The sequence below is a fragment of the Neolamprologus brichardi genome, chromosome 2, assembly GCF_056152115.1.
Source record: "Neolamprologus brichardi isolate AB-2024 chromosome 2, ASM5615211v1, whole genome shotgun sequence".
NCBI lineage: Eukaryota > Metazoa > Chordata > Actinopteri > Cichliformes > Cichlidae > Neolamprologus > Neolamprologus brichardi.
In genome coordinates, this window is record NC_142105.1 from 30,418,898 (window position 1) to 30,445,558 (window position 26,661).

The 26,661-nt window shown below is 40.5% G+C and overlaps 2 protein-coding genes across 2 annotated transcripts; both read left to right on the forward strand.

Annotated features, from left to right (window-relative positions):
• Positions 1 to 1,378: 1,378 nt before the first annotated feature.
• Positions 1,379 to 8,223, forward strand: rap2c (RAP2C, member of RAS oncogene family). The gene is made up of 3 exons (XM_006781284.3): positions 1,379 to 2,321; positions 2,971 to 3,256; positions 6,888 to 8,223. The coding sequence occupies exons 1-2, from the start codon at positions 2,049 to 2,051 to the stop codon at positions 3,247 to 3,249; spliced, it is 552 nt and encodes a 183-aa protein (XP_006781347.1). The 5' UTR covers positions 1,379 to 2,048; the 3' UTR covers positions 3,250 to 3,256; positions 6,888 to 8,223.
• Positions 8,224 to 14,407: 6,184 nt separating this feature from the next.
• On the forward strand, positions 14,408 to 22,850 carry zgc:92907 (UDP-N-acetylglucosamine transferase subunit ALG13). The gene is made up of 4 exons (XM_006781283.3): positions 14,408 to 14,601; positions 17,115 to 17,277; positions 21,369 to 21,507; positions 21,607 to 22,850. Exons 1-4 carry the CDS (start codon positions 14,521 to 14,523, stop codon positions 21,716 to 21,718), a joined length of 495 nt encoding a protein of 164 aa, XP_006781346.1. The 5' UTR covers positions 14,408 to 14,520; the 3' UTR covers positions 21,719 to 22,850.
• Positions 22,851 to 26,661: the final 3,811 nt, after the last annotated feature.

Genomic DNA, 26,661 nt, shown 5'->3' on the forward strand with positions numbered 1-26,661 from the left:
TTGAACCTCAACATGTCAATACACTGAGTTGCTGCCATGTTATTGGCTGATTAAATATTTGCGTTGATTGAGGAGTTTAAAGGCATACCTAATGATCTGCCCAACAACATATAGTTTAAATCAATAAAATAGTCTATAGCTCAATAAAATTAAATAAAACAGGATCAAACAATTATCTTAATTATCTAAAAAATAAATTAACTCAAATATAATGAGGTAATATGACTATGCATTACAATAAAAAATGCAAAATGGCTTACTAAAGACAGTATGGCAAAAACCAGATGAAATTAAAGTTTCTTAGATAACAGAGTGCAAAGTGTGATGAATGATGCAGTTTTGAAATTAACTGCATTGTAGAGAATCACTGTCTTCAGTATGCAGAATTAATCTGAATTAGCAGACCACTAACTTAACCTATTGCAGTTAAAAGCACTATAGTAAAGCTATTCAGAGAACGTCGCCCAAATATAAATATAAAAACAGGAATCGAAACTGCTCTCAGAGGAAGTGAGGATGACCAGCTTCCCTATGCTGCTGATGTAAGACTGCAACCTCTGAGTGTGACATCCTCAGAAATGGTCAAGATGGACCTGCAGCTGATTCATTTTGTGGCTGTTTCTTTAAACAAATTCTTCTTCATATAACGGCGACATTGTGATTGCGCATTAAACCAATCTTTGCTCACAACGTCCAGTCTTGGTGTTTTTCACATTGTGAACTAATACACACTTATGCATCATTGAAGCTAATCCCCTGGAGGATAGTGTGTAACTTTGCGGGAAAGTAAATGAAACCACTTCATGTGACAACAATCTGCTCATTTAGATAACTTGTGTGAATAAGATAGGTCTGCATGATAAATCGCTAAATATGTAGGTTAGCAATTATCATTATTATTATTATTGTTGTGTATTCAACTAAACTGTAATAAAACTGAAATGGTAACAAACTGTCTATTATGCGTGGACATAAAACTAGCTCATCACTTCAGTTAGGTTACTGTTTTATGCTTGAATGACTCAAACGTCAGTGTAAAACAGTTTTTAAAAATTGTCTTCTGAAAATGGTCAGGTACAAGGACTGGACTGAAAATGAGTGAAAAGGAAAAAATATTTTCTTCAAAAAGCCTGGAGAGCAATTTAAGGGCGCATTTAAAAAAATAATTTAAAGGTATAAGGGGTGGCTCAAGGCATTTGCACAGTACTGTATTTAAATAAATAAATAAATATCAAGGACAGAAAATGATCAAGTCCCCGCGACCCAGAATTGGCTAAGCGGGAAACCTGGATGGGTGTTAGAAACGAAAAATCGTAATTTTCTGTAACGCTTTTCTGTGCTTTTATTGTGAAAACCGTCGCAGCGGAAGTCTGATTCTCGTTAGCGGAAACAGGTTGTTAGCTCCAGGAAATCAGATGGTTGAAAAAAAGCCTTTCTTTCTGAAGCAGAACCCACCTTGTATACAGTCACATATATACCGGATCAGTAATAAACTGTAGCCAATGGACGGTGGGATTATAACACTGAGTCTGCGTCGATAACGGGCCCGGTTGCTAGGGCGCCGGGCTGGGCCGGAACCAGAACCAGGCCCGGGCTAAGGGAAGGACGCAGTCAACGCTGCGGCGATACCGGCGGGCTGCTGTGGGGACTGTCATGCGGTTTGAGGTGGGGGTCTAATGTGTACCACCGTGACCTGCCGTCAGTAGACAACAAGTTCACTGACCAACGCCGGCGCTTGTGGTGAATCACATCGATCTAACGACTGAAAGCGCGAGGATGGCACAGCGGGAATTCAGCCAGGCGCGAGCTAGCTTTAGCGCTAGCTAACGCCGGAGTTGCCGGACATCAACTTTTACTGTCTCACTAGTTGGAAAACGTAGAAAAATCCAAGTATGAGCGGTTGAACTGTTTATGTGAATGAGGGGGGTTATTGTATATCGTCTAACTTTTGTGGCTTCTCTCGTTAGCTCTCGTAAAGGCCTGATAAATGTTTGTGGAGCGAGTATAGCAGTCGTTAGCTGCTGAGTTAGCCCGCCTTGACCGCCCCAATGAAAGAATACAAAGTTGTCGTGCTGGGCAGCGGCGGCGTCGGGAAATCCGCGCTCACCGTGCAGTTTGTCACCGGCACTTTTATCGAGAAATATGACCCGACCATCGAGGACTTCTACCGGAAGGAGATCGAGGTGGACTCGTCGCCCTCCGTGCTGGAGATCCTGGACACGGCGGGGACGGAGCAGTTCGCGTCCATGAGAGACCTGTACATCAAGAACGGACAGGGCTTCATCCTGGTCTACAGCCTGGTCAACCAGCAGTCTTTCCAGGTACCCCAGATGCACCACACACACCTGAAATCTGCAATCGTATGTGGTTAATCAGGCTGTGATTCATACTTCTCATGCAGGGAATGCTACAAGCCACATTATCGAGATTAAAATGGGAAGGCTAGGGCTCATTTGGATCCCCAATATCTCCATATAGCACTAATTTGTTGAAGGATGGCACCACACAGAAAACAAACAGTGCATAAGAAAGCTTAGATAACTATGAACCAGGTCTACTAAAGAAAATAGTCATCCCAGGTCCTGATATTTTAGAGCCTTCAATATTAGCACTCGGTATTTAATGGATAATTACTTGTGAAGTACCAATAAATAAAAGTAACAGTGCTTTAACTAGATGTGAAAAGAAGTTCTGGCCTTCCCGAAAGGAAATGTTTAGCAACCTTAAAATAGATATTTGCATATTTCCAAAACTTTCATGAAAATTCACGAATGTCTGCTGGGTAAAACAAAGCTTTACCTCAACAATGTGACCAGTTTTAAGCCAGAAAAATCGTAATTAAATGTTTACATCATGAAGAAATTGTGCCTATTGAGAAATAACCAAAGTTCGTATCTGCTTGATGATTCTTTTTTTTTTTGTTGTTTAAATTTCAATATCTCACACTTCTTATTTTTCTCAATTTTTAAGGACATCAGACCAATGCGAGACCAAATAGTGCGAGTGAAGCGCTTTGAGAAGGTGCCGCTGATTTTGGTTGGTAACAAAGTCGACCTGGAGTCTGAGCGTGAGGTGGCCGGATCAGATGGACGGGCTTTGGCTCAAGAGTGGGGCTGCCCCTTTATCGAAACCTCTGCCAAGAGCAAGACGATGGTGGATGAGCTGTTTGCAGAGATTGTCCGGCAGATGAATTACTCCTCGCTGCCAGAGAAGCAGGAACAGTGCTGCACAGCCTGCGTGGTACAGTGAGGAAAAGGTAGGGACATCATCTTGCAGGGCTGTACCCATGCTCTGGACACACAGCACAGTTGGCCCCTTACTATTTTTACGAAATGTGATAAAATGTCCCTGTAGAGACGGTTCACAAGACTGTGTGGTGTTTTGAGTGCAGTGTGAGGGAGAGAGAGATTCGGCTGGAAGTGAGAAAGAAGAGTGGGTGGTGCTGCTCTGGGCAAACTGTTTGGTTTATCTTGTTATCATAAGATCGCAGAAAGCATGCAGCATGAAGAATGCAACTGTCTGAATGCTCAGGGCTGGGAGGAAGAGCAGGGGGCAATGAAGCAGATGGTCCTATGAGGCGAGTCGCAGAAAGAGGAAAATGTGACATCCTGAAAAAGAATTTGTTCCAAAACAGGAAGTTCAGTTTCGATTCTGTGAGAGATGCAACCGCGGTTTAAAACCCACCAGCCTTTTAAATCTTATGCAGCTGTAGGATTCTCGCAGGTCATTTAGTCTCAAATTAAAATAAGAAAATCAAGATGGCTGCTTTAAAAATGTTGAGTGCTAAACCTTTAATCATTACTCTGTTAATTCATTGTCATCTTATGGTGATATATGAGGTTGATTCTCCATCAGTACCTTTAATTTGGACTTGTTGTTTTTAACTAATGATGACATCTGTGAAGTTCAGGATCCAAAATGTGTCAGATAATCAATAATAAGTCATCCTTAAACCCTTTGGATTTTATTTGAGTCCATCAACACAGCAGATTCTGTTTTTTGAAGTACTTCACATTTTCACGCTAGAAGTAAACACAGAACAAAACATACAGCTGAGTTTAATAGATGCTTCTGTAGACAGCAGGCACAGAAGTGCATTCCAGGTTTTTGAGTTAAGACTGGAATGATATGATCCAGTTATTAGATCAGTGGATCCCCAGCTCAGTGTTTTAAAAAAAATCCCAGTGAGCCAACAGATCAGACATTTTAATTTATTACGTATTTATTATATACTGCTAGCTAAATGCACAACAGTATCATAAATGCGTTTTGGGGCATAAATAAATGTAGTAAAATAAATGATGCGCCTCTCTTGAGAATGCTGCAGATATTGTTACTACTGTAGAAAGAGAGTGCCTGCTGTTGTCATTCTGCAGCAAAGTTTAGAAATTGCCAGATCAAAAAAAATGTAATATTAGATAACCCAAGTAAAAACAAAATGGAGTTTTTTATTATGGGAAAAGATCTATCCAAAATCACGAATTAACTGTGATTAATTCACAGGGGATAAGTTCAGTTTCACTAGTACACCCTACCAGACATGTTGAATCAGGAAATCACTTAACAAGAACATGTCTAACAAAGTGAAGTAGGCTAAATTAAGTCAAAAAGCAACACATCGTGCTGTGAGTTAAAGAAACTCAAACTGATTAGACACATTGACATCTCTTAGTATGGAAAGAGTTAAAAAGCGATTTCTAAGGCTTTGGAACTCCACTGAATCATTTTGAGAGTCATAATCCATAAATATAGAGAACTGCAGTGCACATTACCAGCAGCAGACCTACCAAAATTGCTCCCAAGAGTGCATCAACAACTCATCCAAGAGGTCACAAAAGAACATTTAAAGAGCTTTAGGCCTCACTTCCTGCAATAAATGTCAGAGTTCATGATTCAGAAATAAGAAAGAGACAAAAGCCACCGATGAACAAAACAAACCCAAAGGCTTGATTTGTGTTTGGCTAAAAACAAATGTGAGCTTAAAATATTTCGGTTACATTAGGTGGAGAACTAACACAGCATTTCATAAAAAGAACATTGTATCAACAGCCAAACATGGTGGTGGTAATGTGATGCTTTGCGGCTGCTTTGCTGCTTCAGGACTTGGATGACTTGATGTAATTGATGGAACTATGAATTCTGCTCGCTACAAAAACAGAAACAAAAAAACCTGAAGAATATCTGCCATCAGATCATGCTTTGAAGCTCAAAATCATTTGGGTTTTAAATTGGGATGGGAATTGAGAACCTTTTCCCAGTATTTCAGTTTCTTGCCTGCCAATTAAGCCCGCTTATTGTCCATTCATTAGGATAGAGATTTGTGCTGATGCGTGGGACTGTAGCCTGAGGTTTATGTTGTTAAATGGTAATTATGAGATGGTATGTTTCAGGTCATTTTACTGAGAAACGCGAAAGTAATTTGTCAAATTACTTCCTCATTCCTTTAAGGGAAAGTATTGTGCATGCGGCAAAAGCCTCCAACATGCACTAACATTTAACCACATAGCACTATCAGTAAGGATTGAATCGATAAGGAATCAATCAGTAAATGATATGGATAATGGAATCTGAATCACTAAATTCTTATCAATTCCCATCCCTGGTTATGCAGCAGCACAATGAGATAAGCCCACCTCTGAATGGGCTTAAATCAAATTGAGATGCTTTGGTATGACCTTAGACTATTTATACTTGAAACCCTCAAAAAGTATTAGTGAATTAAAACAGTTCTGTAAAGAAGAGTGGGCCAGAATTCCTCCAAAGGGATATGAAAGACTCAATGCCAGTTATGGCAAACACTTGATTGCAGTTCTTGCTGTGACTAGCTCTTATGATTAGAGGACAATTACGTTTTCACATGGGGTCAGGTAGTTTGGGTTAGTTTTCCATAATATATGAAATCATTAAAAGCTGCTTTTTGTATTTTACTTGGGTTATCTTTTTCCAATATTAACATTTGTTTGATGATCTGAAACATGTAAATGTGGAAAAAAGAAACAAAAGAGAGAGCAGGGGCAAATACTTCTCAGTACTGTAACTTCACTGTAACCTTTAAGCATCATTTGCAAGCTTTACGAATTTCCTTTCCTTAAACCGCAAAACTCAGTAATTTAAAAACAAGCCATCGGGCATTACCGTGTACACAGTAAACATTCCACACAAAAATATTTCAACTCAAAATACCGCCATGTGAGTATCAGTTTTATCCACAACTTGATTTTATCACACACCCCGTAGCGTTCCTTAAACATCGTTCTGTTTGGGCATTGACCTGCAGGAGGATGTAACCCTGCGTGTATTACAAATAAAGAAGAAATATACCTGAGAACAGTAAATACTGTTGCACTCCAGCATTCAAATTAGTTTAAGAAAGTAGGTTAATAAGCTACATGAGCAAATTTAATTATGTTTAAACAAAAATAATCCAGTATGAGGGCAGCCATTTTGGGTCCAGCAGGCTGCAGTACACTGGAAGAAATTCACTGGACAGTAATCCAAACAGTTTTTTGTTTTTTCTTGTTTGTTTTTTTTATTGTGCACAGAGTTTTTAAGTTTAAGAGAAAAACATTTTCTTTATGCACCTCGGACATGGAATACTTTATGCCATATCCTTAGTGGATTTAAAGCATCATAAGGATTGTTAGTAAGGAGACGTTTGCTGTCGATGACCTTTAGTTGTACATTTTGTCTGAGCAGCAGTCCAGAAACCAGGGAAGCTTTAGTTTACCGTTACATATGCCAGAGAAAAGCATAAACTGTTAAATAATCCAAACATGACTCTGACTTGTATATGAAAATAATAACTTTGACATGCTTTGATCTTAAAAATCATTGCGTTTAACTTCACAAACCCTGAGCTAATGGCCTCCTGTGTTTCTGTTTCACAGACTCATCATTTGTCTGGATCCACCTCAAGCTTTTCGATGATCCGTTAACCCGGGCACAACCTGACTTCAACCCTGCTGATTAAAAACTTACCGCAGCTGGCAAAGTTTCTGCTTGAGGTGGTTTCTGACTTCCTGTCTCAGAGCATCTGACAGGAAAGACGTCGGTCCTATTTTTGATATCATAACTGTTAGAAGATGTTTCTGCTGCAACCTCAACGGCCTTCGCGATGACCCGGGATCAAGTTGGACTGACTGACTTTTACGAACGGCCACCTGTGAATTTGTCTTTTCGGGGTTTTTTGTTTTGTTTTGTTTTGTTTTTTATGTGTGTGTGTTTTTTTTGTTTTTTGTTTTTTTTCTGAAATATCCCTGAAAGCAGGAGTGTTTGTGAGGTTGCAGCATCTTTTTAAAGCTGCTTAAATCATTACTATATACTTTAATATTCCTTGTATTATGTCTCAAGTTTGGAATTTGAAAAAATTATTTCATATTATTGGAGCATTTTCACTTTTAAGCATGCTTACTTCAGCCAGTTTCCCATCCTGGTGTACTGTGCTGATCTTATTTTGAAAATCTTATTCCGTATAACTGACACAAATTAAAGTAACGTGAGTTATTTTTTGTTTTTGTTTTTTTTAGCTCAGCAGGGTGAATAACTGTATTAAACCAGTGATGCTTATTTTTAATTTTTCAGTAGTGTGAGGCAGTGAAACTCATCTGAAAGCACGCACGCTCAAAAGTGAAAATGTTTTTTACCGCTAATTCAACTTGAAGTGATGTGGATGAGCCATTTTGCTGTTTTCAGTCTCTACAACGTGTGACTTGCGTGGACGCCGGTCTTCCATTTTCAGCTTTCTTGAGGGCAGTTTTTTATTTTATTTTATTCTATTGGAGGGAGGGGGGAACGACTGCAGGAAGTTCAGCGTGCATATTTGTGTTTGACTCCATGACGCGTGTCACTTTAAATATTCAGAGACGCCGATTCCTCATCATTTAGAAAAAAATAACTTCCTCTGAAATGTGGATTAATAAGAAGTTCTGACACATTAATCAGATTTTACTTTGTATTCTTCTTTTTCTTATAGTAACCTATTTATTAAGAGCTAATGACACGGGCTAGCCAGTTTTAAACTTTGATTTTATACTAGTTATTTGCTTTCTGTGCATTTTTGGGATACATGCTATGTTGTATCTTTGTTTTGAAGCTAAGAATTTAACAGAGCCTTAAGATATCTGTTGCACCCCGTTTGGCCTCATATTTCTTTTGTTTGTTTGTTTTTTTTCCCCTGGAAGATAACAATTGTCATCATTTGGTAATAAACATGCTGGAATCTGCTTTTGTGATGTGACACAAATTTTGTCTTTTACTTGACTAAATAACCCTGATTTGATCATTTATACACTAGGGTAAACAAGTCATTGCTGAATTATTAAATTCACCAGCAGTCCATAATGTAATTGGTGGGTTTATTTTAATAATTTAATTAAATTCTCAACAAAACTATTAGGAGATTTACAAAAAATGTACAGTTTAGTTAGTGATGTAAGTATTTGATCACCTTGTAAGATGTGATATGGTGCTTTGTTGTCAGATATGTCATGCATATTTGGTATAAAATATGGACATAGCCTGTGTGAACCACTGCATAATTTTGAGCCAGAAGTTACCATTAACTGGGTATTTATTATTTAATTAGTGCTAATTTCACTCATCAAAACTGGAGAATAATTTCTTGTGTGATCTGTAACTCACAGGAAGCTGTAATGTTAGTCACATAATCCAGAAATGATCCAAAAGGCACCAGCAGCACACAAACAGTAAAGAGGTCCAGTTTAATGGCTCAAAATAGTAGCTGAGGCCTAGCAGACCTCAATCTGATCCAACTGCCTGTGTCAGGACATGCAGCTGTGATGAATGGGAGAATTATCCACAGAGGCCAGGCTATAAAATTAGGCATATTAACATGGGAGTCTCTTTTGGAGTCGCCCTCAAGTGGCCAGTAGAGGAACTGCAGTTTCTCTTCCTCATTCCAGCTGTCAAGCATGGTGGTGGAGGGGTGATGATCTGGACTTATTTTTCAGCCACAGGCCCTGGGCATCTTTTAGTCACTGAGTCAGCTCAATGAACTTACATAAAAGTATGCTCAAATGAGTCAAATGTGAGGACATCTGACAGATAAAGCTTGGCCGAAGTTGGGTCATGCAATAGGTCAGTGATCCCAATCACACTAGCAAATCTACATTAGAATGGCTGAAATGGAAAGCAAGCACTGCACAGAGACACCTTTATCTTTTCACATGACTGCTTATATACACAGAAAGATGGAGTTTAATTTTCTTGACTTATGAAAGTAACAAGAAATATTAAGGATGCTTTATGTTTCCCTAAAAGAGAACTAAGAGCTTAAGATCTCCTTAGTTCTGCTGTGAGGACAGTTCATACTATGTGAAAGGTGCACGGTACCTGAAATCAGCTCTACCGAGGTTTCCCAGCAATATCTGGGGTTTGCAGTCAACGTGAAAAAAAATGGGCCTTGGGTCGTCTTTACTGCACCTTGACACATAAATGAGTGCATGCAGGTTTTAACACAATGCCTGACATGTGCACTAATAAGGCCCACACAACAACTTTTGTGATGTTTCTGGTAAATGAGCAAGATGAGTTCCAACTCTAAAAATAAACACTGCCAGTAATAGGCCCACACTTCCCATTTCCTTGTTAATGTGTTTGTTTTTTCGTGCACCAGCCTGGCAGTTTGTTGTCTGTGTGTGCGCGTGCGCACCATTTGCAGAGGTTTTTTTTTTTTCTTGCAGATTTCACACATGATGGTGCTGCAACTTCCCACACAGCAGAAAACTGGCTCATCTTCATTGCTACTGCTATTTGGCTGTCAGGTGGAGCTGTTGGGTGCACACTGAATCTGCATCCTGCACTGAGCTGGCAGATGCTTCTGCTGCTGTGTGGGGTCGCTGATGTCTCACAGTCAGCAGGCTCATCTCAGCTCTTCAAGGAAACTAAAGTCCCGTTTTCCTGCTGAGTTTATCTCAATCTGCACTGTGAGTACAGCAAAAAACACCACATCAGCCTACAGGGAACAGGAGTGTGTCATCTTATATGAAAACATGATTACCACAAATAAAGTGAGTCTTTTAAATTCACCGAATGAGAAACAAGTTCAACTGCAACCATCTAAATCAGAATTTTCGTCTTTCCACCCACATCTGACAGATGTGCATCATGGAAGAAAAGAGTCTGAAGTTTAGGTGCTGCGACCTAAAAAGTGTTATTGCTTCTGGATTTAAAAGAAGCATGAATTGGTTAAAAAGGTCCTGAGCAGATGTGAGAGGATTTTGTGTTTGTTTAGCTTCACAGAAAACTAAATACAGCACGATTTATGCAGTACGCATGAGATCTCAAAGTGTGGACTCCTGGATGTCTCTTGACCTTCAGCTCCTTGATGCTGCTGCTCGTCACTTTATGCTGGTGCCCTGATGCCTCTGCAGAGCTTTGTCACCACATTTGCTGCTCTACACCTGCATGCCCCAGGTACAGGAAGTCTTTACACCACAGGCCGCCCACACTTTGATGCTTTACATTGCAGGAGAGTCTACTTGGCATAAATTGTCGCTGGCACTGGTTTTTACTGTCAGTGATGTTTCGGTTTATGTCAGCCTACTTTTTAATTCTAATTGTTGAATGTTTGTCATTATGCTTCTTAAATTTGTAAAGTCTTAGTTCAATCTATAGGATCAAGACATTCCTTTGTCCCTGACCACCTCTCCAGCCACTCAGTGCGGGGGGAGGATTATTACACATCCCTTGTGAAGATTCTGTTTGATGTTTGGTAAGCTTCCTGCCCTTTGTATGGCTTCACTGTGTTATCTATGGTGAACCATACATTGGGTGTGGGGGAGACTACCCTCTTTATGACCAGGATGTTGTAGAAACAGTTGTGATCAGGAAGACACACACACACATTCTCACATAACACACACACACACACACGCATATACATACAGTGCCTTGTCTTTGATACCAAGGGGGTTTACGAGGGGAGGTGCTACTGTTTTTTGTGAACATTTTCAATAAAAGGCAGCGAGAGGAGGCCGTCGTCGGGATCATTCGTAATGAGATTCGAAGTGCGTTTCTGAGATACCGACGAGGCCTCCCTTGCAAGTAAATTGATCGATCGCTGACTGTCTTGTTTTCTTCATGATGAATAAGTCTCTAAACCAGCGGGGCTTGTGGAAACAGACCCAACACTACTCATAACTTGGTGAATGTTTGTGAGCAAATTATTCAAAGCATGAATGCCCTTCCTATGTCATTATACTTTTTCTATACTTCTTACTTTTCTTCGTGACCCCCCATGCCCACCTTTTTTGTCAATGCCTGACGGCATCCTTCCAGAAGCTCTCAAGGCAGACGTGGCAGCAGCAGTGGAGATGCTACATCCTCTCTTAGTGAAGATATGGGAACAGGAGCAAGTGCCTTCTGACTGGAAGCTTGGGTACCTGGTGAAGCTCCCAAAGAAAGGCGATCTATCCCAGTTTGGCAACTGGCGAGGAATTATGCTGCTGTCCATCCCCAGCAAGGTGTTGACCAGAATCATCTTGGAGAGACTGCAGGAGGCATTGGACAAGAGACTGAGATCAGAGCAGGCAGGATTTAGACAAGACAGATCATGTACAGACCACATTGCCACTCTGCGCATCATCATCGAGCAGTCTATCGAATGGCAGTCTCCCTCGTACACAATCTTCGTCGACTTTGAAAAAGCCTTCGATAGTGTCGACAGGGAGACCATTTGGAAACTGATGCAGCACTACGGAATCCCACAGAAGCGCATCAACATCATCCAAGAGCTATACGAAGACTCGTCCTGCCAGATCATCCACAAATGAAAACTGGCCAACCCCTTCGCAGTGAAAAACGGAGTGAGGCAAGGCTGCATGCAGTCACCGACGCGCTTCCTGATCGTCATGGACTGGATCATGAGAAGAACCACAGAGGGCAGCAATACCGGTATCCAGTGGACCTTCACCAAACAGCTGGAGGACCTGGATTTTGCAGACGACGTCAGCCTTCTGTTCCATAAGCAGCAACATGCACAGTCCAAGCTTGCCCGGCTCGGTGAAGAGGCAGAAAAGACCGTCCTGAAGATTAACGTCAGAAAAACAGAGGTGATGCGGCTGAACAACCGACAAAAACATCCACAGCAGCTACAGGGAGAAGACTTAGTGGGAACTGACCGCGTTGTCTACCTAGGAAGCGTAGTCAACAGTGATGGCAGTGCAGATGAAGATGTTAGGAGCTGGATCAACAAAGCAAGGCTTGCATTCAACATCCTGCGAGCCATCTGGAACTCCAAAGCCTTATCTCAGCGCAGCAAGATCCGCATCTTCAACACCAATGTGAAAGCAGTCCTCCTGTATGGGTTCGAGACATGGCGGGTGACCAACACCATTACCAGCAAGATACAGATCTTCATCAACAAGTGCTTGCGACACATCCTCAACATCAGATGGCCTGAGAAGATCTCGAACACAGACCTGTGGAAGAGAACCAGACGGAACCCAGTTGGTCAAGACATCAAGAAGAGAAAATGGGGCTGGATTGGCCACAAAATTCGAAAAACCTTTCGACAACGTCACAAGGGTTAGGGGAACCCACAACAAAAAAGGAAAGTGGGGAGACCCAAACAGACGTGGAGAAGATCTGTCGAGAGTGAAGTAAAGGCGGCTGGAATGGCCCCTTCAAGTGACCAAGTGGAGTTATTTATGAACAAAGCCTGTATATTCATACGTCTTTGTGTTATTTTTAACCAATAAACATTATTCCTGTCATGTAAATTTGATTATTTGTCCTACAATGTCCCATAAAAAGTACAACATATTTACAGGAATTGGCCCACTGAAGTGGAAATATACAGTACTGTATGAGAATTTGATGGTTGTCGTTGCAGCACGTACAGCTTTGAGCCCAGCCGTGTTGTTGGTGCCATGTCTGTGAAAGAGACCTGGCAGGGCTCACTGTAAAGCCACAGTGAAGTAAATGGACAGCAGCTTTTCATCATTAGTAGTCCAGGTGTGCCTGCAGCTACCAGTCCTGCATTCATTATGATGCTACACAATGAGTGTGTGCTGAGCTTTCAGGAGCTTGTTCAGGTGTGGCCAGCTGGTGCTTAATCCGTTTGCACTGATGTTTAATCAGATTTCACAACAACCCCTTTGACCTGTCACAGGAAAAACACAGCTGAAACAAAAACAAATGACTCAGCCTTCCAGCCAGAGTTCACCTGGTAACAACCCAGCACGTATCATTTAAACCAGAACTACAAACTACTTACTGGACTGTCGCGAAGATATTAAAGGCAGGATGATAATTAACTTCCACCAGTTAAACAGTGACAAAACTGAGGCTATCATCTTTGGTCCTGCCAAATCTAGGAGTGCTTTTGACAGCAATTTAGGTAATCTCATCCCATATTTAAAGTCTCATGGAAAAGACCTGGGTATTATTTTTCATCCAGGGCTTCGCTTTGACAAACAAATTTGTTCCGTTGTCAAAAAATAGCTGCTACCAGTTAAAAACCATTAGCAAACTCAAATCTTTCCTTCTTTAAATGATCTGGAAACAGTCGTCCACGCCTTTATTACTTCACATCTGAATTAATGTAACTCTTTAAAATGTGAGCACATCACTCCAGTCTTGGCCTCGCTGCACTGGCTGTCTGTCTATTTAAAAATTCACTTTAATATCACACTGCTTGTTTTTAGGGCTCTTAATAAACAAGCCGGCTTATATTACCTTCTTTTTCATTTTCATTCAGCTCCCAGGTCTGTCAGATCCACAAGCCAAGATCTCATGAATATGTCCCAAGGTGAAACAAAGCTGCTCCACATTTGTGTTGAGCATTTTAAGTTTAAAACCCCACATTTTCACTCATTTGTTGTAATATCTGTAACTCTACATGCCACCATACTGTCCTCTGGTTATTGTTGTCTCTATGTGTCTCTTTTGTTCTGTATTCTGTGCCACTTTTTACTTTCTTAATGAAATTACATTCCTCTGTGTGTATAGGTGTCCTTGGGTCAGTTAAAGCACGTGTATTTATGTACTTTACAAATACATTGTTCTGACTCCCTTTTATATTGTTGTCTTTGTCACCATTATCTGCTCTCTGGATTCCTTATGACATAATAATTTTTTATTACGATAACCATAATCAATATTATTAGTATTAATAATAAACATGGGACATTATGTTTGTGTTTCATGGTAAAAAAAAAATATGTTGAAAAACCAAACGATTCCTGGAATTATTAATATTTTTTCATTCATATTACCCTGCTCTTGCTTAACATTCCTGTCACTGAATCGACACCTTCCTGCATAAGCAGTAAACTGGTATTTTTCCATGCTGCAGCTCACACATACACACAGTACCCCTCGCAGAAACACCTCCGGTCCTGTAGGTGGCGCCATGACGCGTTGTACGGCATAGCTGTGACGCCATCGGCTCTGAAGCGGAAGTAGCTGTCAGGTCCGCGGGTGCACGACGAAGATGTGGATGAGATGAAAACTAAAGTGCGTAAATTTAGAAAACCCGGGTAATTTCGCTGAGCAGACATGAAGACGGTGTTTGTAACTGTCGGCACTACGAGCTTCGACGAGCTGATTGAGAGCATCACTTCCTCTGAGGCCACTCAGGTGAGGAAAGTTACCTGAGGAGTTATTGAAGATGTGAATAGTGTGCAATGAAACCACTGAAATCATCAGCTTTTAAAATCTGTGAGCTCCCTATTACTTTTATCTGTGACCGATATAAGTGGGCTAAATGTGCTCTGATATTGTGCGGACAACCTCCCAGTTTTATGTTTAAAAACGGAAGTGGAAGTTATCTCTGGCCATCTGTACATGAATTCACTGGTCAATTTATTAGGTATACCTTGCAATGACTGGTTTGGACTCCCCTTTGTCTGCAAAACTGTCTTAAATCTTTATAACATTCATTTATAACATATAACAAGGTGCTGAAAACATTCCTCACATAGTTTTCTCCATATTAACATGATGGCGTCACATAGCTGGTGCACATCCATGACGGGAATCTCCCATTTCAACATATTCCATAAGTGCTCCATTTGATTTAGATTTGGTGACTCGTTGTCTTGTTCAGGAAAGCAGGCTGAGGATGAGGTGAGCTTTTTAACACGGTGTTATATCCTGTAGGAAGCAGGCATCAGAAGATGGTACACTGTGGTCATAAAATGAAAGATATAGTCAGAAATAATACTCTTAGACTTTAAATGATAATCAGTTGGCACTAAGAATGCAAAGAAATGTCCACAACACCATTACGCCAAAGGTAGCATGGAGCAGTGCTTTCATGATCCTACTGTTTGAATGTTCAAGCGGAAATCAAGACTAATCCGACCAGGCAACATTTTCCGGTCATCTGTTTTCCACCGTTGGTGAGCTCATGTGAATCTTAGTCACAGCTGCCTGTGTGCAAAATAAAATACTGAACAATAAATATTTCTCTTCACCAAAATGGTCTCCGTATGTGCTACAGTAACTTAAATGTCTGTTAGAGCCGTAAATTTGCATTTTGTTTGATTTATTTTTTAAAAATCTCCCTTCAGCACTACGGATGGGTACCGGTATCCGGCACCGGTTCTGACATAAACGGTAGTAACCAGACCAAAAAGCAGCGCACATTTTGGTGCTTTATTTCGATGCTTTTTTTCCTGAGCTGTGATACACTTTAGATTCTAGCCAATCATTTTACGTTTCCGAGGATAGTAGGCGGGTCCAGGTACGTACGTTCTTTTAGAGCAGAGCTACAGATGAAAAATGCCCAAGGCGAAGCGGTCAAAAGTCTGGCTGTACTTCACAGCAAAAGATGCAAACTCAGCAGCTGCAACAAGTGCTTTAAGGTGATACTGTGATACTGTCAAAGGAGGTAACTCCTCGAATCTGTTGAAACACCTGGCGGCACATAGCGCTTTTTTAAAAGCCTAGAAATGCACCGTATTTGATAGCTTGCTGTAAGACCTCACACCTCACACATCTACTGCGGGTGTGGTGCCTGTTATCGGACACGGCACGGAGTTAGCAACATCCCCCAAAAACCCGAAGAGGAGAGTCCTGGCCCCTAGCCCTGCCAGTGTAGCAGAAATGATGACGGATGATGATGCAGCAGCAGCCGTTCTACTCTGGGCGAGTAGCTTAATGTTGTCCGTGTGTAATTTACGTTGAGTAGGCTAACCACGTTATTACATTAATGCATGTAAGGTGAACTAGCAAACACCGTTAGCTACATGCGGCTGTCTTCTTGTTTGATGGCAGATGCTCCCTTCACCCTGGCCAAAAAGGCTAAAATGACCAAAGAAAAAGTGGAAAACAGCTAAACATGAGAGGTTCTTGGACAAAGTTTGTTTTTTTCCATTGTTTAAGCACTGCTTCCAGCCAAGAGTGATACCATATATGCCCCATAGCTGCAGAAAAGGCTAACATTGTTATCTTTTTACAAAAAAACAGCTGAACATGAGAGGTTTTTGGAAAAAGTTTGTGTTTTCCATTGTTTAAGCACCGGCACCGTTTCAAAAGTACCGGTTTGGCACCGGTATTAGATAAAACCTAAACAATACCCATCCCTATTCAGCGCCACAGTAATCGTTGTGTCTTATTAATTTTCTAACAATATTGAAGAAATATAACTATAACGTGACAAAATATGTAACAAGTGAAGCCCTGTTCTCGAGCTTGATGGAAAATTAGCTGCCATTAAACAGGATGAGCAAATATTTATCAATTAATCCTGAACTACAACATGTACCATTATGTAGATAAATTAAGCATAGGAAAATCTGTATAATAATAATAATAACAAATCCAGTATTTACAGCTTTTAAGTTGTGTTAGAGGTTAAAACACTGCACTGTGGTGATATAATGACATACGGGACTGTCTGTGTGCAGACAAAAGGAAATATGAAACCAAACCTGTGACGCTCGCAGGTATCAAGTTATGAATAAGGTTCTCAGGAAACTAATTCAAAAAGGTGCCGCAGGTGGCTCACACCTGCACAATGTGTATAACATATGACTGAAAGATATTCCCTCTAAAATCTTTCTGAAGTGTAAAAAATGTCAATAATGTGTAAATTATTGATGTGAATTTGTGCTGCTTTCATACTAAGCAATTATTTTCTCCCTCAGGCTTTAAAGGCTCGTGGATATGAGCGTTTGGTGCTTCAGGTTGGAAGAGGTTCAGTTCTTCCAGCTGCTGACAGCTGTCCACACATCAGACTGGAGGCTTTTCGATTCAAAAACTCAATAGCAGAGGACATCAGTCAGGCCGATCTCGTCATCAGCCACGCAGGTAGAGCGGTCAGGTGTCCTACACAGCTAATGCACTCCCGTCCCACACACGGTGACAGTTTATTTCATTTTTATTATCTCTAGTTGAAAATAAGAGTAAACAATTAGCTGGAAAAGAGATTTTTACATCTATGGATACATCTCTACAGAAGCCCAAAGCGTCTGAAATTGGTTTAAATGGGTGTTGGAATTAAAAAGGTGAGATTCTTGCATAAAAGGAACTTCAGCTTCCATTTAAATTTATAAGAAACACATTCAAAAAACTTGCAGCGCCTCACAGTTGGTTTGTTGAGAGCTGCTCAGCTTTAAGATGATATGTAAATATCAATGCCCCCGGTGTCACAGCAGGAGTAAATGGAGGAAAGAAGATCTGCAAATCTTGAGCCTCACTCAAGCATTTCTTGAATGACTCACAGGATGAGCCGGTGTTGTGTCGACACATAACTATTGTTGCTAGCGGCCTGTCACAAAAACACATAATTTGTTCTCATTTCTTTAGTTCTAATTGAAAACTTGACATACCTCGACATGGTGTGCACTGTGTCCTTAAAAAAAGTTTGAGTAAATGGCAAAGACCTGAGAGATGCACCTGGTCCATCTACTGTTCACTGAAGCCTCATTAGAAACGGTGTGGACGGGTGGCTGTTAGGAAGACATTTATAAGGAGGGGAAATGGAGAGAAAAGGCTGAGGTGGATCAAATTACTCAAGAACTGGACTGAAAATCAGTGGCAACAGCTTTTATGGCGTGATGAATCTAATTATGTATGCATATTTCATAAATCGCTTCATATTTCATGGTTTTAAAAAAGAAGACAGTTTTTTTTTAAATAAAAATATCACACCAACATATAAGTATGCAGCCAGGATCCTGCATGACTCCACTCCAGCCAAATGAAGGTTAATCCACCAACCATTGCAGCTCTGATGATGTGGGCCCCATGTGTTTAATGAACACAAGGAAAGCATTCAATAATTTTTAAGTGTTAAAAGACCTTCCCGGAAAACATAAGTCAAAGCAAAAGAAATGTTTCATCAGTGTACAAACACAAGACTGATGATTAATGGTGCAGCCGTACGAGGGCCTGCGAGTGGAGTTGGCTGTTACAAACAGGAGGATATTCATAACAAAGCAGTTTTCAGGCAGAGCTAAACGCTTTTAAAATATTACTGAAGACCAGGCCTTTTGTCTCTAGAGGCACTTGAAGCTGCAAATGACTGTTTCCTTTACAAGTTACTACTGTGTATCTGTTGTGTAAATAGATCGGTCTGTAAAGTGTCAGAATGGCTGTAAAAGGCTGGTAGGGATGGGGATTGATAAGAAATTAGCGATTCAGATTCCATTGTCAATATCAGTTATTCATCAGATTCCTTATTGATTCTTATTGGCTCAGTTTTGAGAGTCACCATCATTGCTAAGCAGCAATAAAGAAATTACTTTCATGCAGAGTCGTTACTCATAAAGTAATTATTACACATATTACACTTACTAACTTTTCCAAGGAATTAGACGACTTGGAACTGGTTTTCTACAAGAACCAGTTCCCATCCCATCCACACAGATGGGACACTTTTTTTTTCTCATTTCCACATTTTTACTCCTGACCTATGTCCACACGTACACGGGTATTTTTGAAAACGGAGATTTTCCGTTTTCGTTTTCAAAAATAATCCCGTCCACAGTAAAGGCAGAAATGAAGGAAAACGCTGCTAGGAACATGCCAAAGCAGCAGGTGGCGCTATATTCCTATCCGTGTAGAAATGTTGGCCAATCAGAAGTCTAGAATCCTCGGTGGGAAATAGTAAACAAAGCTGGGGCATAGAAGCAGAACCGAGTCCTATGTGTGGAGGGACAGTAACTGTGTGTGTATATGTAAGCATTTAAACACTGCAGAGAGTAAAAGTAACAGTAACAGTATTGTAGAAATTAATTTCACCGAAACAATAACGTGGCGCACACTGTGACGTCAAAAAAGGCGCACATCTTTGACGCTGCGTTTTCTCCGTTTTTCTGTCCACACGTAAATGCAAAAACGAGTTTTAGAAAATATCCACCCTGGCCGGAGTTTTTAGAAATCTCCGTTTTCAGTGACCGAAAACGCCGTTTACGTGTGGACGAAAGGTGCAAACGCATAGAAAAAAATCTGCGTTTTCAAAAATACCCGGGTACATGTGGACAGTGTCTAAAACTGACAAACATCCCGAGCTTACTGTCACACAAAACAAGAGCAGAAAACTGCAGCTGGAGCCATCAGTGTTGACAAATGGTTGTCTGGTTTAAATATAGTAAATTCTTCTTTTAATCGGCTGAGTTTCCTCTTAGTCTTGAGCCACTGCTGTGTCTTTTTACTTGGTCCTGTTTTCCTCTCCCAGTAGACCCATTTACACAGAAGACATTTGACATGTCAGAGAAGGAAAAGCACAGGTGCAATTAATAACTCTCACGATGGCTGTTTTCCGTCTGGATGAGTCAGGTCTGTGGTTTGTTAATGTACTGTTGGCTCTCTAGAGAGGCCTCCTGGGATATTTAATGGGCCATTATTAATGTTATTTGTATTAATTATAAACAGGTGGTAAATTTAAAGAACTAAGAAGAAAATGTCAAATAAACTGTAGAGAAGACCGAAGTAAGGATTTAAAAATATGGTAATAATAAAAGTGCAGCTACAGTACAGTGTAAGAGTGACAAACAAAAACATTAAAGTGAACCTATTATGTTCATTTCCAGCTCCCTATTTTTCGACTTGGGCTCTATTAAAGTATATTTGTATGAGTCACAGTTAAAAATGACTCTCGTTTATCTTACTGTGCAACTCCTGAGTTTGTCCTCTGCCTGAAACGAGCGTTTTTCTTTTTTTCTTTTTAATCCTTTAAGCCATCTGTCTTCTGACTGGCTGCCTCTCATAACCAGAAAGTTTAAACGGCGTGTAGGCGGGGCTTCAGTGCACGAGGTGGTCAAATTAGAGACATCTAATTTCAGTGATGTCTCAAAGCAAAAACAGGAGAAAAAACTGCCTGAAGCAGTTTGTTACAGCACACAGAGATACCTTGTACATTCACTAACCTCATTATGGGGTGGATCAGGAGGTAGAGTAGGTCAGCCACTAATCGGGAGGTTGGTGGTTCGATTCCTTTTTGCTCTGATTGCGTTTTTAGACTCATAACATCAAGATAAACACATTGGAAAGATTTCTGAGGTCCTGTTGAGACATAATTTGTCTAGAAATCTCTATATTCTTAGATTTTGTAATTTACATAATAGCCACCTTCATTAATTCAGCCAACAATAAACAGACCACAGCTTGCTCGTGTGATGGATTACCAGTTGCAAGATTACAATGTTGTTGCTATAAAACTTTCCAACAAAATGATTTTTTTTCTTTAACTTGGGTTCTAGTTACAAATAATTCTGGGAATACAAACAGTGCAGCTGCCCAATAAAGACAACTGCAGATCCGCCAAATGTGCTGCAGCGGGTTTCATAAGCAGAATCGTCTTTCTGCTCTGTGTTGTTGAAGAAATGGCTCAAAGGCATGTTTTCCATAGCTGTGATGGTATTTTAGTATACAGTGGGTTTACCAACCAGGAGAGTGGGTTGGTAAAGTGAGCTACTGACAAACATACTGTTTATATATAAGCACAAGAGGATGGGAGAGGGCAACAATCAGTGGGGTGTATAGTTTGTTTATAGTTGTAAAACATCAAGGGTCAGGTAGACAATGAGTGAGTGTTGTGACAGGATCATGACTAAGACATAAACGGGTAAAACAAAGGGGTGATCAGGAAGTCACACTCCAGGGAATAGAAAACTTCCTACATGGACAGTTTGCTACTGTTTTCTTCTCCATAGTAGCATCGACACAGTGAGACTGTCTTGACAATCTTCAACAGCATTGACCTGCACAGAGCTGATGAGAAGCGCAGGAAGTGAGATACAGGAATGCAGCAGAGAATCCAGTTAGGTTTCAGACCCTCTGCAGAGTAAATTCTCAGCGGAGAATGAAACGGATACTTATCAGCGGTGTGACGTCACACAGATACACACCCGGTGTATTCCCTGGGTAAGAATCTCAGTGTTGTTCTTCCTCCTCAGGGGCAGGAAGCTGTCTGGAGGCTCTCGGTGCAGGCAAATCTCTGCTGGTCGTAGTCAATGACAAACTGATGGACAACCACCAGCTGGAGTTGGCCAGACAGCTGCACATAGACTCCCACCTGTTGTACTGCACGTGCAGGTATGTGCTCCTACACAGAACCCACATGCAGCTGATTCATGTGAGAATCATCAGTCAGATTGAAGTAACAGCTGTTTGTCTCTGGATGAAATGTTTCAGCACCCTGACAGAAACTCTAAGGACCATGGACCTCTCAGTCCTGCAGCCCTTCCCGCCTGGACAGCCAAAGAAATTTGCAGACTTTATGGACAAAGCTCTCGGCATCAAGTGAAGCTCTATATCTGCGTGATGTCGTGTTATGTACCTGTACGATACACAGATGACACTATGACGTGTTATATTCTTGTATGCAATAATAATACACATCTAAAAACAACTCAATACAACCCTGCTGTATATTTTTAATTATTTTGTATGTTCTAGATTTGTCTTCTAAAGACGTTTTATATGAATGCATCGAATTTTAAGGTGCTCATTTCAAATGTTTGGTATCAAGGAAAAATTGAGGAAAGAGAAAAGAGTGAAGCTCTCTGACCTAGTTACATTTCTTTATTGTGTTGACATGTCCTATTTAGATGTCTCTGTGGAGCATCCAGGTGGATGCTGGGGCGGTGGATGGGTTAAAACTGCAGGCTGTGATGGAGGGTAATGACATATCAGAGGGAGAAATGGGGGAATCTGCAGCTTTAATAGTGTGTGTGTGTGTGAGAAAGGGAGAGATGCAATCCAGCTTGGGGTGCCTGCCTGAACTAGCTCGCAGGCTATGCTTCATTTGTAGCTATTTTTAGAACTGCTGTTAAATTTCTTGGGGGGGGGGAAAAAGACTCACGTGCACTGTATATGATGAATGATTTCAAGTTAAGTGAGTGTCTTTCTCTGGAAAGAATAACAGACATACTGAGAAACAATTAAAATACATTTAAAAGGTGCTGAAAGCCTGTTTGAACTTTATAAATGATTTGGACGTTACAGAAAGCCGAACGGGGTGAGGGTTGTAAATCATGTCGTGTTTGGTTCATTGCATCGTGTCGATTTTTCCGTAAATTTAAACATCTCTGAGACTGAGTGAAAATAATGTTTACAAGATTGCTTATTTATGAAGTAAACACGATCTGCAGTTTATCTGTTTTATTGTGGTGTTTGTTAGTATTTATTACCGTGTTTGATTTAAAGTCCACTGTGATTTTTTTGAACGCATGTGTCATAGTCTTGAGAGACTGCTTGACTGAGGCCTAACTCTGGCTGCAGGCCTGTGATTGTGCATTTTTCCACCTCATTTATTTTCTGTGTCCACTGCCCTCCCACGACTCTGACTCTGAACAAGCTTTAGGACTCTGAAAGTCCACAAACTGCGGAACAACCTGAATAACTGTGCATGGATTTCTCAATGTAAATAATTTCTACTTCAAACAAAAGGCTGCTCTGGTTGTTCTCATGTTTGCCACAAGGGTGAGATAATGTTTAAATTTGTAGCCATGTGGGGGAATTGCTGCAGGGAGTTTTTGCAAAACAGTAGAGGAGAAGTGGTATTTTAAAATAGCTTAGCTTGGATAAGAGCCACCACCATCTGCTTCAGTGATCAGTCCAAGAGGTGCTTTAATAAATCATCTAGCATCAGAGAAGAGGTATACACTGTATGTATCTTCGATGCTTTGAAATGAGAGGCTTTTGTTTTAATACATATTATATGTTTTCTGTTTTTGAGCCAGTGTAACACTTTAAATGCACTTTTATAGAGTCTGTGCATCAGTGGTGGAGTCAGTGGAGGACCACAAGCCTACCAAACATAGAACTGAAGCTAGACCCAGTCTTTCTTTCCTTCTTTCTTTCTTTTTCTTTTTCTTTTTTTTAGCTTTTTTTTTTTTATTACATCCAGTTTCTGGTGCTTCTCCCAATCCTGATTGCAGTCTGAGCTGGCCACCACCTCCAGCTTCTCCAGAGGGAACTGAGGCATTCCCAAGCCAGCAAAGAAATGCCATCTCTCCAGCTGTACCCTGCGGTCTCCTCCAGGAAGACGTTTTTTGGGGTTTTGTTTTTATTTGTTTTACAGAACCATTTCTCTATGCCCCGAAATATCTGATTTAACAAAAAAAAAAGAAAAAAAGGCACTGATTCATCTTTGAAAAAAACCTAACCTCAAGGTAAGCGGGGGGTGGGGAGTGGGGTGATGCTACTTTATTTAACTGTGCAGATCTTAAAGGGAGATTAGTCATATAAACCAGTTTTATAGCAAATAATCTGTAAAAAACGGTCACTATCGATGATCTTTTTAAAAAAGTACACTGTTTACATTATGTGTTAAGAGATAGTGATCCCCTTCCTGCTCTCTACACACTGTGAATCATGTACAGATTATTACCACACTCCTCAGTATGTGTGCAGAAAATACAGATCACTCGGTAAGTAGGTAAACTCTGAAAACTAGCATAAAGTTAAATGCACTGCTTAACATAAAGTAGGACCCATTTATAGTGTAATTAGCCTATGAGCTGGTTAACAATAAAAACAAAAAAGCAAACTTTAAATATGTGAGTCTTCATGGTGTGGTTCTACATGGCAGCCAAGTCTGCATAAGCAAATATGAGTGAAAATATCACAATTTAGACGATTTGGCCTTCAGTGAATTGCTACACAGGGAAGAAAGGTTACATCAGTTTCTGTGCTGCGCCACTGCAAGTAATGACCATCCCTACAAGGGTGATCTGGCTCCTGTATTTCACACAATGTCTTTGAAATAGAGGAAAAGTGTGAATACTGGTCATGCACTGCTGAGTCTTCATTTCTTCATCGTTTCTTACAAGACAATGGTTTGCTAAACAGGAAATGATTGGTGAGAGGCAGCACGTCGCAGTTTTGGCTCTTCAGCCTCTTGACCGTGTTTAAAGTCACAACAGGAAGTATTTCAGTCCACTGTGACCACAGACGCTGGAGAGTAACAACTGATAAGCTGCTAATGTGTCACCAAGTCGCAGATTAAACCTGTTCATGTCATTTATTGTTAACTTCCCATATTTCCACAAGTATAGATGGCTTTTAAATCAGTTTCAGTTTCAGATTTTCGTATAGGAGGAGTGAACCCGAACACGGCAGATTTTCTTCTCAGGAAAGTCCCTGGTTATTGTTTCTAGACAAATTTCAGTGGAAGCGCAGGACTTGCTCTGAAAGGAACTCGGGTTATAGTGTAGCTTTTTTTTTCACCAATCAAGTGTGTCACAGCTGCTTCTGAGGAAGGTGCTAAAGGAAGTATATTCATAGAATCGAATTCTATAAACCAGGTGGCTCTTATATCCTCCTCAGCTTAATTAAATAAATAATTGCTTTGATATGACAAATGAAAAGAAATATAAATGATGGGATGACACCACATAATGACACAGCAAACTTCATATAGGCAAGTACTCAAAACACGTTAGTGACAGGCTATATTTTGTGTTACAACCCGAAATCAGATCTAACTGAATAGAAGCCACAAGGCACAACATGCAATCTGAGTAATTACTTGAATTTAAAGCTGCTTTCCATACATAGATACACTTATGGCAAATTCATTAGGTACACCTTAAACCTCTTATTAATGCAGATTTTTAATGATCCAATCACAGGGAAGCTTCTTGGTCCATTTAGTCATGTAGACATGATCAAGACAACCTGCTGAAGTTCGAACTATCAGAATGAGAAAGAAAGGTGATATAGGGGACTTTGAATGTGGCATGCTTGTTGGTGAGCGTAAGGGTGTTTTGAGTATTTCAGAAACTGCTGCTCTGCTAGGATTATTTCTCACACGGCCATCTTTAGGGTTTACCAAGAATGGTCTGAAAAGAGAAAATATCCAGTGGATGACAGTTCTCTGGGTGAAAATGCCTTGCTGATGCCAGAGGTCAGAGAAGAGTGCCCACATTGCTTCAAGATCATAAGAATGCACAGGCACAAGAAAGCTCTGAATGTATTTCAAACCTTGAAGCAGATGGACCACAGCAGCAGAAGACCACACTGGGTACTGGCCAGTAGAAGATTCTGCTGTGGTTTTTAGATGATGGGGTCAAAATTTGTTGTAAATGACACAAAAAAATGGATTCCTCCTTCCTCATGTTAGCAACTCAGGCTAGTGGTGATGTTATAATGGCGTCGGAGATATTTTTTGGCACTATTTGGGCTCTGAGTACCGACTGAGCATCGTCTAAATCCCACAGCCGTCTTGAATATCATTTCTTTATGATCACAGTGTGCCCATCTTCTGATGGCTGCTTCCTGGAGGATAACGCACCATATCAGAAAGCTCAAATTTTCTCAAACGGGCTTCTTGAAAGTGACAATTCAAGAATGTGACAATTTCACTCAAATGGCCTTCACAGTCCCATCAGCTGAAACGACTTTGTGATGCTATTGTGTCAATATGGACCAACATCTCTCAGGAATGTTTCCAGCTTCTTGTTGAATCTGCAATGAAGAATTAAGCCAGTTCTGAATGCAAAAGGATGTCCAACCCAGTTCTAGGAAGATGTACCTAATAGAGTAGCCAGTATGTACACTTGGGCTCTTCTGTATTTTAATTTCCCCGTCAAATGTTATTTAATTCTATTACTATTCTTAACCTTCAAGTCACTGATACCACACACATATATTTAGAAGTACCTGGCTAACAGTTTTTGATTGAATCATGGGTAACAGGCTCACAGCACCAAAAGGTACTCCTGCCAGTGCCTCAAGGCAGATACTTTATGGCCCAAGTGATGATGAAAACAGCTCAGGTTAACTTCTTTCTTTTTTTTAAGCAATTGAAACCTATAATTAATTAAACTGGGGCATTTTAGAATATCAATAAACAGTGTAGGCATGATAAACACAAATAGAGCCATATAATGTGGGTCATTATGAACCCACTGGGTCATTTCACTCATCAAATAGCTTCATTATGTGAGGGTTAATGTCTGACTGAAAAACCTCCTCAGTCTAAATGACCTCTCAGGCGTTTTACTTTTTTTCTTTCTTTATTTAATTCGGCTCCAGTTTGGACTGCTTCTGTCTGGCACACAATTAGATTCACATGATGTTTGTGCAAACTGCGGGTTAATCTAATTGAGATGGACTGACTAAAGTTAGTAAAGCTGTTGTGTGGTAATGTTTGATGAGTCATGGCTGTGGCAACAATGCCTTCATGTTGCTTAATGGCCCTGTATACTCCCCCACACTCTCTTAAAACTGGCGTGCCAGGAA